Raw genomic sequence first — 14,793 nt, forward strand, 5'->3', positions numbered from 1 at the left:
ATTTTTCTAGCCCATCACTCCTTCTGCAGTTTTTCCCCTGAAACTTTTCCACAGAAAGAAACTCTCAAATCTTGAGGGACCTTAGCAGCGTGTATATATCTGATGAGAGAGATAAGAAGAGGGAGCCAAATTCCTCTCAGTGATGCTTATTCACAGCCCAAGAGCCAGCGGATACATATTGAAACACATGAAATTTCATATAAACCTAAGATGTGAAGGTGGTTAAAGACACTGCCTAGAGAGATGTGAAGCCCTCATCAGTCAAGATGCTCAAAACCGAAGTAGTCATGATTCTGTGCAATCTGCCACAGCTGACCCTGCTTGAGCAGGGCAGTGGACTAGATGACCTCAAGAGACCCCTTCCAACCAGGACAACTCTGTGAAATCTCATTTCCAGCTGTGTAAGCTTGTTTGAATGCTTTCTCTCCCTCAACAACTGAACCCTCTAGGTTTCCATTTCATCAGCCCCAAGGAAATTATCAAGCACAAGGGCTGTCTCTGAACCATTTGTCACAAGGCAGATGAGCATTTACCAGCACTAGAGCTTCATCTGCCTGTATTGCTACTCTGCCATGCTCAGTTACGTTCCTTGCTGTTCACTAGCAATTTTTGCCAGTTCACTATTCATTGATGCTCCTAAACCTAATAAAAGTTTGACAAGACTCAGTCCTGATACAGAATATTTGTGACATCTTGCTATTAGCCTTTTCCCAGGCTAAAAACTAAATGATAACAATAAATAAACAGAATTTTTCTCCCCATTAAAAATAAAGACAACTTGGTTTAAAATACTTGAAACAACTTCAGAAATTACTCACAATTTATTTTTTTTAACACTGCCATGCACAAAATATCCAGCTTTACGCTTTCTCTGCTCTGAATTTTCACAGAGTGTTACGTTAGCGGATATTTATATTTATAGGGTGGGCTCAGTTCCGCGCACACTGTGTCTCACCTAAAAAATCCAATGCGCAGGCTGGAAGGTGTAAAGACCTTCCCCGGTTCTTCGTTCGCGAAGACTGGCCATTACTTCAGAAATGACACATACCTTTATGTGGGATGTGGTTTTATTCTGTATAATCAACTTTTAAGAGGCATGCTATAGTTATATTTATGTATTGCTGGCAGAATTTGCTTGTTTGCAGCAACTTCTCTTTTGCTTCAATTCATTTTAGACCGGAACTGAACACCCATTCTGTGTAAAACTGAAAACAACTCCTTCATGATCAGTATTTTTAAGCATACTAGTCAGTGCAATAGTATACACTCAGCCTAACAAAATGCTGCCTAGCCACTGTGGGGAACAGAGGATGTAACATTTTTAAGCAATCCTTATGAATACACAACAAAATTTTAGAGGAGGTTGACTCCACTTAATTTGATTTCATTTTCCCCAGAGTCAGCAAAATGAAGAAAGCTTTTGGGCTTTATGAAATGTTTCTACAGAAGTAGTGAAATCTAGTTACCTGATAATTAGTCATCATTAATAATCACAGCTAGCAGTGAGACAGAAATTGTGAACATTTTAAAATTAGTAATAATTTATTTTTTGAAAAATCAGTGTTGAAGCAAGACAAGTGAATGAGTTTGGAGAGCCTTCAAATTGTGCACCTTAGTTACAAAGATGCTGCTTTGCTAAACAAAAATGTGGCATGTTCAGCAGTTCAAACACCATGAACTGCAACTTAAGAGCATTATTAGGGTTTGGAACTAAATAAAACAGAAAATAAGTCAAGCATATTAAACAGTATTAAATGATATTAACTGTAAACCTTGTACCTGTGTTAATATGATCTAAAGAAGTGATTTTGTCATTGCTGAACAATCAGAGAAATGAGTCCATCTGTTACAATCTGCAGTTACAAGCTGAGATTCCACTTAGGACTGTGGCTGTCACTCCTGGCACCCTGGGAGATGATGTCTGAACATCTGTTTGGACCAGTAGGAGCTGAGTTTCCCTCCTGCATATTCTCCTAGGGTTAGAATCACTTTAGTTCCAACCCCTCTGGCATAGGCAGAGACACTGTCCACTAGACAAGAGTGCTCAGAGCCTCATCCAAAACAGTCTCAGTAATTTAGGGGAAATGGTTTGGAAAATCATATGGGTTATTTGCCTCTGCAAAGATGCTGTAGAGAAAGAACTAAAAATGAATGGCCTGAATGTTGTTTGTTTCCCTGGAATTGAAGGGAACCCCTTCTCAGTCAAACCACAGTGGGCAGAACAACTCCTGCCAACCCATCAGCAGTGCCACAAGCACTCACTTTCCCGGCAAGAAGTGGGGTTCTCTCTAAAAGCCCTGCCCACAAGGGCTGTCAGGACAGCACCTACAGGCACTCACTGCACCCTGCACTCCCTCTGCACCCCCCTGGGCCAAGGCAACGGCTGAGATTTTCAGAAATACTCTGGCCCTTGGACTTGCTCTCAAATGACACAAAACCCTCTGTCACTTCACTGAAGGGAAGGTAGGAGGCCATGACTCCCTCCTGGCATGGGCTGCAAGAACATAAGGCCCCTGCCCTGACCTCACATTATCCGAACTGAAAGTGTTAGAAGTAAAGTTATTCCAATTGTATTTTGTATGGGACAAACACCTGAATTATCTAATAGGAATAAGTTATAGCATGGATAAATCTACTTTTTAAAGATGAAAAAAAATTTAATGGAGTGCAATGAGATCACAGGGATTATTTACACTTCAGTTAGGCCAAAGGACTAAAAATGGTCATCACTGATAGCAAAGCTAACTTTCTGAAGATGGAGGCAGGAGAATTAGTCCACTTAGTTGAGTGACAGAAAACATTTGTCTTCATCTTAGTCATGCTCTTAGCCAAGCTAAACTGATAACATCTGTAACCCTCAGGAGTTTATTTTACAGGGAAAAAAATTTCCCAATTTAAATTACTATTTGTCTTGAAAATCAAAGCCTAAAGGGCAACACAACCAAAGATCTTGCCTCATAAGAATTTCAGAAACTGTATTTTACTGCTTTGATATCAGACCATTTGTTGTATTTGGTTTTGCTTCTTCCCCTAGAGACTAAAGTTAGAAATTTCAACATCATAAAGGGCTATAGCTTGCTGCAGTCTTAATCCACAATTTTCCAGTGAAAATTTAACCCTATATATAAGGATAATATATAAGGATATGGGGTTTTCTGCTATTTCAAGATGAAATTTCTCCACTTTGATTACTAGATTGCTGCTGAGTGCAGATGGGCACTTGTTTTGCAGTGTATTCACTGACAGTCGTTGTCATATAAACAGTTTTGATGATGATGATTGTTTTAATTTATAGTCCAAGCCCTGGAGTAAACTCTTCCAAGATAAAAAACTAAACATTTAGAGACAAATTTAACTTGTTGCCTAATGCATGTGAAATGAGCATATGCATCAGGAAGGTTTTGAAAATGGTTACTCCCTGAAGGGTCAGATTTTTAAAAGCATCTGGTTATCTGCTAAGATTATCAAAGCTTGAAGGTCTCTTTAAACAGTTAATCCCCCTGGGAAAAAAAAATCTGACTTAATAGCTGAATCATCCCTTAGTGAAGCAAACAAAATTCATTTCAGCTTTGAAGGTGGAAGATCAGTCCTTAAAAGAAAAAATCCGAAAAGGGAAATGAGCCTTCTCTTCTCTCTTCCACCTGCAAGGTACAAAAGACAGAGGCATACACAAAGGAGTGGCTTTACCTTGTGATTGCTGCAGGTAACTAATAAATAATTTAAAATAAGCTTCATGTTTGCAAATAATTATTTTAACTGTGACCAAACTTTTTAGCAACAATTCTGAAGTATCCTGATGACACACCTCTGATGAAAACATGCTAATAATAGAGATGCTGAACAGGGCAACTTTAAGTAGTCCAGGTACAGCCACAAATTAATTGGAATTAATAACTCATCTACCTCTAGTGAGCTTCTCTGTGTTATGACAGCTAAAAGTGAAATAGAATGAACTCAAGAAATTTTTTCTTAAGAGAAATGAAGTATTTGGTCACAAAAACAAAAAGTCATATCTTCAGAAAGAGATATACACTGATGTTCTCTAGCAACTCACCAAATACAATCTGAGTCTCTTTTTCTCTGAGACAATTCAAACGGGAATTATCTTTCTTTCAAGAAGGAAAATTTCTGCTCACAGCCTTACTGTTTTTGTAACTCTTTCTGCGTGTATGGTTGAACATACAGTCAAGAAAGACCAATAGAAAGAGGTTATAGGTATACAATATGAAAAGAAGCAGCTCCTGATACTGAATTACAGTGCTGAATTAACAGACTCTTCCCATTAAAATACATTAGTAAGTTCCTGCAGATATCTGACTTTATGACATAGCTTTGTGAACAAAAAAGTCAGTAATGGTAGCAAAAAAGGTACTACCTAGGACAGTATAGACCATGTCAGGAGTCAAAGAAATGTTTGTTTAATGATAAAAGCCTTAGTATACTATTTAAAAAAAATAACAAAGAGTGTGGTTTAATAGCAACAGAAGAAACTTATTTTTATTTTTTAACACAAGTTATTTTCACTTTTCATTAGGCTCTTCCATACAAGATGGAATGCTGAAGTTCTTTTGGGGTTTTTTTTGGAAAGAAAAATTAGACATACAAAATCTTTTTTCTTCTTATTTAGAAGCCTTGTAAAAATTCTTGTAGCTGGGCAACTATTTCTGTATCCACAGTTTCCATAAGGGCCTGAAAACCTTGTTCTCCCATTAATTCCTGCTGTGCCTTTAGCTTCTCATAGATGAACTGCTGCAATGACACAGTGTGTACAGGGTCCTTCAGTGCAAGCTGTGGAAAACATGTAAGAGAAAAATACATAATAATGCATTAAAAAATATTCTGTGACTTACTAATTTCTGTTATAACTTCAGCTCAAGAAAGAAATATTTTTTCTTTGTATTTAATTGAGAGAACAAAAAACTTCTGAAAAATTATCAGATTAATTATTTTCAAGGCAAATATCAGTTTAAAACTATTTGAAGCAGTGTTAAATCATGACCATCTTATACTTTGCTCTAAGATTCCATGCTTCTATAAGATAAAACAATTCAAAGCTGCTTTATTAGTTACTGAATGAGTTTTCTGTAACTCCTAAAAATCACATCAGATGTTACCACAACAAGCACTTTCGTGATGGCATGAACTATGGTCAGTTTTATTTTACTAGTAAGAAAACAAAACACAGAAGAAGTCAAACTAATTTAACTATTTAGCAACAGTTAAAATAAATTGTCCATATGCATAAAGAATAGACACACTTCAGTGGTAGTACCCTATAAACCTCATCCAGTCCAGCTGGATTATACAATTTTCTTTTGGGTACAAAAGGGAGGGACAGAGTATTTGTCGCTCTTTTCCGCAGGTTAACTGCCTCTTAAAGAAAGCAAAAAGGTAAAATAAAGCGTTATATTGACAAAGGATGTGCTCTTAATTTCAGTGTCAGCAGATGTGTGGCAGCATTTGTCCCTCAGTCTACCAAGGGGTGGGAGGTGAGGACACCTGGAGCTTGATGCATCATAAAGCAAGATGTCAAAATTAATGGTATATTAATGCAGATCTATGATCTGTTCATTTCAAGTGTCCAAACCAAACAACACTATTGTTTATGCTGGAAGGTCAGGAAATAAAATATAATGCCAGATCTCAATGTCCACTGAAATAGGAGACTTATGAGCCTATAACACCTTGCTATAGTGTTATTTCAAAAGAAATAAGTCATATTAAACTTGCACAACAGCTCTTTTGGCGTGATTAAAAAAAAAGAAATATTTGAGTGTTAATATGGAGTAGAAGATGTTAAACCTTAAGATTCATGGCTAGGCTCCACGAACTAAGATTTGAGACCTTAAGATTACTTACTTAACATTACACCTAAACCAGGAAAACATAGAGTGAATCGGCCACATAAATATAAAATAGGTTAAAACTTCCAAAACCATTGTAATTACTACAGGAAAGAAGTTAAGTCCTATTTCTTACAAACAACTCCTGTAAAAAAGAAGGCTGGTTTTTGGCCTCTTCCATCACTGCTTACAAGTTCTTCTTTCTTATTATGGTCACCGCACCTTTGATACTGTGAATCTATTAAACATTTCCTCAGTATTACTAATATTGGCTTTTTAGCCTTCAATCCTTCACCATTTTCTATTATACAGCTATTTTACTTTTCAAAGGTAAGATTTGATAATTTTATTACCTATTCTTAACATTAGAGTCTTTTGAAAAGAGAAGTAATTGTAGTAATAGCTCAGTATTCTGTAGTGGGGTTTTTTTCAGTAATTTGAATCTCTAGAATATAAAAGACTTTTCTAATGAAATCTCTAAATCACAGCTACTCTAATCAAGATTTGCCAAGGTTAGTGACATCCTTTTTGTAATAGCACTAGGACAGTCTACAGAGAAAAATAAAAAAGACTGTCTTACCAAACAAAGAATCTATCAGTTTCTGAACAATTTGCATTTGTTCACCAACAACTGCAATTTGGGACATATAATCCATTTATAATCAGTTTCATTAAGTTCATAGCTCTGAATAGTCATGTATAAAGTTACTCTAGGGAATTTTGCACAGAAAAACAGATACTAAAACCGTCATTCATTTACTTGCTGCTGTGTCAGGCTTACAAGGATGTGAACACTTGTATATGGCAAAGTCACCTTGGGAAGTGATGCCAAAAAGCCTTTCTTTTACAACCTTTCAACCTACAAATCTATGCATTTAGTTAACTGTATGACTTGTGCAATCCTACCATAAATTCTTGTTTAACTTAAAGTACTCAGAATTACAACAGTAAGCCAGAACCAACTGCCTTAAAATATCAACTTCAAGTTTTCTCTTCTTCAAGAAAAATTGATTTAATCAGTAATTTCATATTACAAAGTTTATTCTCCAGATATCTGAAAAAAAAAGAAAAAAGAAAAAACTCTAGACTTAAGTCAACAGTAAGTAAAATTCTGCCTTCTCATATGTCAATGTTCGCTAATAAGCCTCGACTTAAGTCCAAATTTTTTTCCAATTTTAAAAAGCTACTAGAATGCCAGTATGTGTGCAATGCCCTTCTAGCACCCCAGTGATGATCTTCAAAGTCTGAACAAAAGTGCTGTATTGTTTTGAAAACAAACGGTTTGAATTCTTGCTTATTTGCAAAATTTGCTGGAACTTCCAAGTCTGAGCTTTTTCTAGCATTTCTTATAGCATTACAGAGATGCTCTCTAGTGTCTCTTAGATGTCCCAGCTTCCCAGGATGTGCTTCATGGCTGGTCATGATTGATTTCCAAACAATCCTCTGAATCATATCAGCAACACTATGGAAAAGTAATTAATCTTGAAAAAACAATCTAACTGAAGAAGATGACCAAACTTAATATATTACATAATTCAAAGTTATTGTCTTTTATTCCTAATGGAGCTGCCAGACCAGCACAGTGTTCAGAGTTCAGAAATATGCACTTCAATTTTTTACCTAATTACTGATAAATATTGTAATCCCACATTTTCTTTTCCACAAAACTTCAGAGAACTTAGTCAACTCTGTATGTAGCCTTCCCATGAAAAGGAATATGACCAAAACATTTCTGCTGTGTATTTACCAAGATCTGTTTTATCAGGACAAGTAAGAACTTGCACATAAATGTGGTCTCCCTGATGCCAAAATCTGGCCATGCAAGCCCAATACAAAAACCCTGCTTAGTTTTTTGCAGCAAAAGTAAATCCATCCCTCACCATTTAAAGCAGCAGCACTCCAAGCCACTAGGAACTTCTGTAGTATAATTATATTTGCTGCTAAAAGCATCATCTAGTATCTGTAAGCCAAATGGGACTTAAGAGTCTGACTTAATTAAGGAGTTAATACCTTCATTTGTTTTCGTTCAGATAGTCACACTAGAAGTGTTTTAAGTAAATTAAAGAGTTTCCTTCAACAACAATATATTTGATTTTCTTTCATTCTACTTTTCTTGAACTTGTATTCAGAGCTAACAAAATAAATGAAATAGTTTGATAAAATGAGTTTGTCAACAATATTAGACAGCCATCTGCAGTCTTCACCAAATAAGCAAACGAGCTAAGTCTGGAAGAACAGTAAGCATAGTTGGTCAGGGTCTATATATATCAACATAAGTATGTATGCTGAGTTCCCAGATGTGTGGGGGTTTTTTAATTGAAATGTGCCTAATTCTGGTAAGAGTAAAACAGATCTATTTTCCAGTTAAAAACAGTTAAAAAAAGATCCTAGAAAATTCCCACAGCTTCTTAGTCAAAACAGCTCAAAAATCACACTGTTTCAAATCAGCATTTATACACTAATTTGTACTAAAACAGTGATCCAATTACTACAAGTGATAACACAAGTAAATTAAATGGCATCATATGCAAGAACAGGCAATAAAAGTAAATTTAAAAAAAATTCAAAAAATTATGTTGGTGATATATGAAATAAATCGTTGAAAAGATTCCCGGAACTTGAGAGATTCTCTTCAGGTTAGGTACTTTAATACTAAAGAGGCAGCCAGAATGCTGGGCATAAAATCGTACATATTTGCAATCATGGTTACTATCTTGTAATTAGGAAAGACCAGAAAATAATTTAAGAAGGGAATATATTCTTTACTATCCAAGTTTTTAGGAGATATCAATGAGACTTACATTAAATCTGTTGGTCATTTGTAGATTAAATGTCTAAAGAGAAATTATACTCCAAACAATGAAGTAAAAAGTATTACTTTTAGTAAACCATATTATCACATAAAACTTGACCATTTAACATATTACATTATAAATAATTTATTTATTTTCCTGAAAATGTAAAACCACAATTCACCTAGTTTCTTCCCATGTGAAGGTAAAGCAAAAAAATCTCCCAAGCCTTCTGTGCTTTCATCTGAAACATGTACCTGCATAGATTCTTCAAGCTAAAATAAGACAGGTCTTTATGGAAGGGTACCTTACTTCATTTTTCCAGTCTACAGTTTCCAGTAAGTTGTTGAGAATATTTAACTCCCTTATTTTAACAATGATACTGGAGTTCTTAAAAACATGCATCACACATAATGTATAGGCCTAAAGTGACTTATTTTTACATGCCCTTAATGTAAGGACATGAATCACTCTGTATCTGCTTACATGTTCTTCAATATATTTGCAATGAGACAAAAATATAGTAGTATTTGGAAACATCAATCAGATAAAATTATTATAAACTTACAAAGTACTGTTTCAGCAAAAACTCTCTAGTAATTATGAGCTATGTGTTAATAAAGAAAGGTATCAAGAGCAGGACAAAGAGATTAAAGTATCTACATCCTGTGCAAACAGCAGGAAGTGATATTTAGCATGAACCATGCAAGTTGATCTTTTTTTCTCATATTAATGGCCTTAAAAGTTGAAAAGCATTATTATTTTGAAGGAGAGAATCCCACTCATCTTTAATGACTCCTGTTTTATGAGATTTAATCTCTAAGCCCAGATACAAGCTGCTAATACTTTGTTTTTAATCAGGTTTTTCAAATCAAATGCTAGCTGTGCTTTCAAAGCCATGATTATTATTTGACACTTCTGCTCCTAGTGGCCTATCCAAATGACCTGTATAAATTCTGAAATAAATAGCCAAGTTTCAATTTCTGCACCATCTGCAAAGCCATATACTGAACTACAGTTGGGATTCAGAAAGAAATTATTATAGACATTCATAACAACTAGAGTTTGCTTGCTTTTGTGTAATTTTTTTAAAGGAATATATTATATTGCTTTTAAAAATATATTCCTTATATATCTTAGTATTTAAAAGAAAAGCCTCCTTAAAACCATGACTTTTTAGAAAGAGTTCTTTACACTAGAGAAAGGTTCTATGCAAGCACATGAATTGTATTAAATATGAGAAATTTCTCCTGCCATGGCATTTCAGTAAGGTTTAGTTCTCTTTTTCTTTTCAATAAATTCTTCTTGTATTGTCTGAGCATTGTAATGCCCAGATTTTGTGAACAGACAAAGTTTGTTTTGAAAACAGCCTCCAAGATGCAAAAGGAAAGCAGAAGCATAAGTGTTGTGGCTGCAAGGTTTGTCCTCAAAGCATTTTCCTCTTTTGATTCAAAACATAAATTTTCCAAGAAGAACAGATTAACCAAAGCCCAAAAGAATTTAGTGACGCGCATAATCAGGTCTATAACTGAATAAAAGATCTAAAACTTACAATTTTTTTCCTTTTGTCTTGTTCTGTGGGAGGTTCCTCGTCATCTGTAGCTTTGGGTTCTTCAAAATGAGACATTAACATGCAGCTAAGAAGGGAATAGAAACAGTTTTAACATGCATTACCATCAAAAATTATTTTATAGCTTTTCTAAAAACACAAAATAGATATGAGAGTTTGCTGAAAGTCAGACGATCTGTTAACAAGTAAATTTTTTCTGAGAACGGTGAATCTGATGAAGCCTGAATGCTTGTTCTCTGTCACCTCAATCCATGTAACAATCTCAGCTATTTTTCACATTTTAGCTTAAGATGTGGTTTTAAAATGCATTTCTGTATATAGAAAGCAGACTATAGGGTTTCAGAAAAGAATTAATACAGAAAAACCTACTGTTCCTAACTAGAATTCTTCATTCTTTTCAAAAAGTGCTATACAAGCACTCTATCCTATCAACATGAAAGTCAAAGTGGCACATATACAAAGTTAGCAAACATTTCTCATAGCATTCATGTTTTTCCGTGAGCTCTTTAACATGAGGACCTGAAAACTAATAAGGGTACTGCTATTGGTTCTACACTAAAATCTAGAAGACACTGAACAGTAATGTTTTAGGTGAACAGAAATGAGCTAGCTTCTGCAGACATTTACTTAGAGAGGTAGGTAAAGCAAAGGTTTTAAACTTCTTTTTTGCTTTGCTTCATCCTCAACTGGCAATATATACAAGTAACAGCCTTTTTTTAACTATTACTTTTGTAGTAAGCATAAAACCAGAAAACACAGAGAAAAAACCAGTTTAAATGTCAGAGGTTTTTCTGATTCTTAAAACAGTTTGAATGCACTTTATAAAGACATTGATGAAAGCTATTTTTTTCTGAACCAGTTCTGGCTTAAATCATGCTTCTTTAACCTGGAGAGTCACAACAATGCACACAATTTCAGATGCGGGCTCTCACTTGACTTTCAGATGTCAAAACACATTACACAAGTGTCAGAATCTTTCAAACAGCTCATTCAGTATCTGTCAATATCAGTATGTCCTTGGTTCAGCACAGCTATATTTTATAAAGTAAAAACAATGTCCAGAGTTTAGAAAAGTAGTGACAAGTTCTACGAGCCTTCAGGCTTAAAATACAAAATGAATTAGGACACAGGTTTTTCTATTTCTCCACAAGAACTCTTCAACAAGTGCTGGCAAAGCAACACGTTTAGAAATACAAGGGATTCTAATATTGTTTCCAACAGTAAACAAAACACACTGTCAGACATGGTGCACATTCCCAGACTTTGGAGTTACATCTTCTTTACTGATAGTTCAGTGGAAAGTACTTTTGCAAACAATTCTTGGGCACAGTTCAGGCTCAGCGTGAGTGTGGACCAGTCTCATGGCACACTTGTGAATATACCACCTGTGTAAGCAGAGAAAAACTTAATAGATTGCAACTGGCTGCTCTGTGCCAGCTGGTTTCAGCACCAACAAACACTCCCTTAAGCAATCAGTTAATTAGTTCAGATTCAGTTTGTTCCATGACCCGGTAATTACCTGAAAGTCAGAAAATGTTCTGATTCCTAGCATCAGAGCATCCAATAAATACTGTTATTAGCATATAGTCTCTCTCTTGGCCAGTAGCATATAGTATCTGTAAGAACATCCTGCAGAGCATCTTTTTTTAATGTCTAACAACTCTCTATCAATCTAAAACTCTGTAATCATTACAAAGAAAAAGCATTAAGAACTAAGTCCAAAAAATATCTTACTATTCACTGGCTCTTTTTATTTTTCCAGCTTTGATTGGCTACTATAGGTAATCTGGGAGTCATTAGGAGATGAATGAGTGTGGTGCTGGGTTGAAGTGCACTCTGGGCATCCCCAAAACCCACCTTACTGCGACAGGCAAACCCTTGCTCCCAGCTCTGGAAACTATCTTTTGAGAGATGCCCTGTAGCAGCCAGTGTTAAGTGGAACAACTGAAGGGAGAGAACTGTCCTTGTGGGATAGGTTTATAAGTTCTCTAAACTGTGAAGAATTGCGTACTAGGTACACTCATATGAGGTTGATGCCACACTCAAAGAAACTCTGAGCTACCACCATATCCACACACAAATTTGTGGTACTGCAATTTTAGATATAACAGTCAAGTAAGCAAAAAGCAAATCTAAGTATATGAGCATTTTAAGACATCATTTATTACATAACAATATGACATTATACTGTCATTTTAAGCTCTCCTTCCCCCACTGCAATTATTTTCTCTCAGGAACAAAAATTTCCTGTCTTACTCTTGAGAAAATAGAACTATCACAAGCATGTCTTAACTGCCTACAGATTTTTCAAATCAAAACACTTCATATAAAACAGTACTGCCACTGTTAAACCCAACAAAACTAGATTTTCCACTTACTCTTTATATGTTCCTGTTTCAGAATCTTCAGTCATAACATCATGTAGTCCTTCCACTGAAATGTTGATGATACCACAAAATTTGTCTTGGATTACACTGTAAAAGACCAAAATTTATCTTGGATAACATTAGAAAAGAACAGGATGACTGAGCTAAAGGAACTACACACGAAATTTGCTCAATAACTGTAGAGCACATTTACCAAGAGGTATTCTTAAATATAATAAAACCCCATGTGCCACTGTTGAAAACTTAGAAATAATTGTAAATTAATAAAAGAAAATACACATTAGCACAGGAGTCAAGAACTGAGTGAGAAAGGCATGCCCCTGCTAGCAGGAAGGTCAGGAGTACTGGCTTCTAATCACAACATCACTTCTGGCACCACTATTCAATGTATAAACCTACACATAAACCCTTGAGCAGAGGTGGCTTGTAAAATGGTTTATTCCCTTACTTACAGGTGTTTCTCCACACTATTAGGTAGCTGACTCCCCAGAATGGGTGGAAAATCCCTGTACCCAGTTCTGTGCAAATGTCACTTCCCCGACTATAGAGAAAGGTGAGGCAGGATTTCTCTGCCTAAACAATGGCACCTCCAGCCATTTGAAACACCAGGCTATTTAAGACAAATGCAAAGGGCTGGTAGGCTTTACTCAGGACTTGAGCACCTTTACCCAGCATGACCTGAAAGCCAGATTAGATACCCGCATAATGCCCAAAATTACACTAAACATGTTTACACTTGCCCCTGCCTTGAGAATTGATGCATCTGTAGGGTAGGGACATTGAAATATGATCTTCCCAGGATGGAGAAAGTAGATGTCACCAACTCCTAGTTAACCGAAAGCAGCCAACTTCTGCTTCCCCTTAATGTCCTGCTACTGAGGATATAATGTCAGATGCCGGATTGTGGGACCTTGGTGCTTGGACTCCTACTCTGTGACTTACAGAAGGGTAGAGACACACTGCAAGTGAAAAGATGTTCATCTTGGGAAGACTGAAAAACTTCCACTTACATACAGCAAAAAAAGAGAAAAGGCCTGACTGGTTATGGTAAACCACAACCCTCTTCCTAGGACTGCCACTGACTGAAGGACTTTATGGCTTCCTGTTTGTGATTTCAGGCTTAATTATCCCCTAAAGAGCTGCTGCTGCCACCACTCAATAGGCAGAAGCAGACACACTCCATTTATTTACAAGCACTGAATATTAAGTTCACGTATTGTAGTTTGATTGTAGCTGATCACAGACGACTCTATTTCTTAATACTTTTTCATTTTCTTTTCTTATTTGAGATGAAAACTGAAGACACTCAGCTATGTATTCAACTTTTTAATTCTGAGGTTTTATGTAAAAATTCTCAATTTTTATTTCAATTACATAGATAAAGACTGTAGATAAAGCTTTACCATCAACTTAAAACGTACATCATGATGAATTTTTAGTGGTGCTTAAGTAAAATGGACCCCATGTCTCCTATGCATCTCCCTCAGAATGGGAAAAATAATCTGCATGGGAAAACATACTTTTTTAGAGATTAAAAGAAAGACAATGTAATTTCTGCTTTTCTATATTCACCAGGGGGAAGCAATAAACAGTGTGATTTCATATATTTACTAGTGTAGAGATTTGAAAGAGATTAATTAATTCTTTATTCTTATCTCATTAGCTAAGGAAATAAGTAGAGAGCAGCAAACAGAGATTACTTTGCACATACTGTGAGTGACATAAATGATTATTACACCCACCCCCACTCCCCCCACACCTCTTAGAAGCTGCATAGTAGGAGGGAGCTCCTACAGCAATAAAGTAGCAGCTAAGACATTTCCAGGGGAGGACTATGACTTACTAACCTGATCTCCATGAAACACCATTTTATTTTATGGGTGCAGACTCAACTAAGTCTTCTATTGTATTCCTTAATGATTTTAATAGACATATGAACCACACGTGTACATGAAAGGGTCTGTTTCCTGGTGTGAATATTTAAATACGAAAGATATATAATGGCCAGTTTCTTCGCGAACGAAGAACCGGGGAAGGTCTTTCCACCTTCCAGCCTGCGCATTGGATTTTTTTAGGTGAGACACAGTGTGCGCGGAACTGAGCCCACCCTTTAATCCTGAGGTTCATCTGCCGGGGCCAAGCACGCTTGGACGGTGGCAGCGAGGTCCTCAGGACGTAGATGGATTGCCTTACAGGGCTAG

General features: G+C 36.0%; 1 protein-coding gene across 1 annotated transcript in view; it reads right to left on the minus strand.

The window, feature by feature from the left end:
* Positions 1 to 4,470: 4,470 nt before the first annotated feature.
* IPO11 (importin 11) overlaps positions 4,471 to 14,793 on the minus strand; it is a 73,212-nt gene continuing 62,889 nt past the window's right edge. The window contains exons 29-31 of the mRNA XM_027883190.1: positions 12,584 to 12,679; positions 10,188 to 10,272; positions 4,471 to 4,788 (exon numbers count right to left, since the gene is read on the minus strand). Coding sequence (XP_027738991.1) covers positions 4,624 to 4,788; positions 10,188 to 10,272; positions 12,584 to 12,679 — 346 coding nt within the window. The 3' untranslated portion in view covers positions 4,471 to 4,623. The remainder of the gene's footprint in view (positions 4,789 to 10,187; positions 10,273 to 12,583; positions 12,680 to 14,793) is intronic.

Source organism: Empidonax traillii, unplaced genomic scaffold, assembly GCF_003031625.1.
Source record: "Empidonax traillii isolate 1590-97213 ecotype Southwest subspecies unplaced genomic scaffold, ASM303162v1 scaffold120:size1031401, whole genome shotgun sequence".
In the NCBI taxonomy this organism is placed as follows: Eukaryota; Metazoa; Chordata; class Aves; order Passeriformes; family Tyrannidae; genus Empidonax; species Empidonax traillii.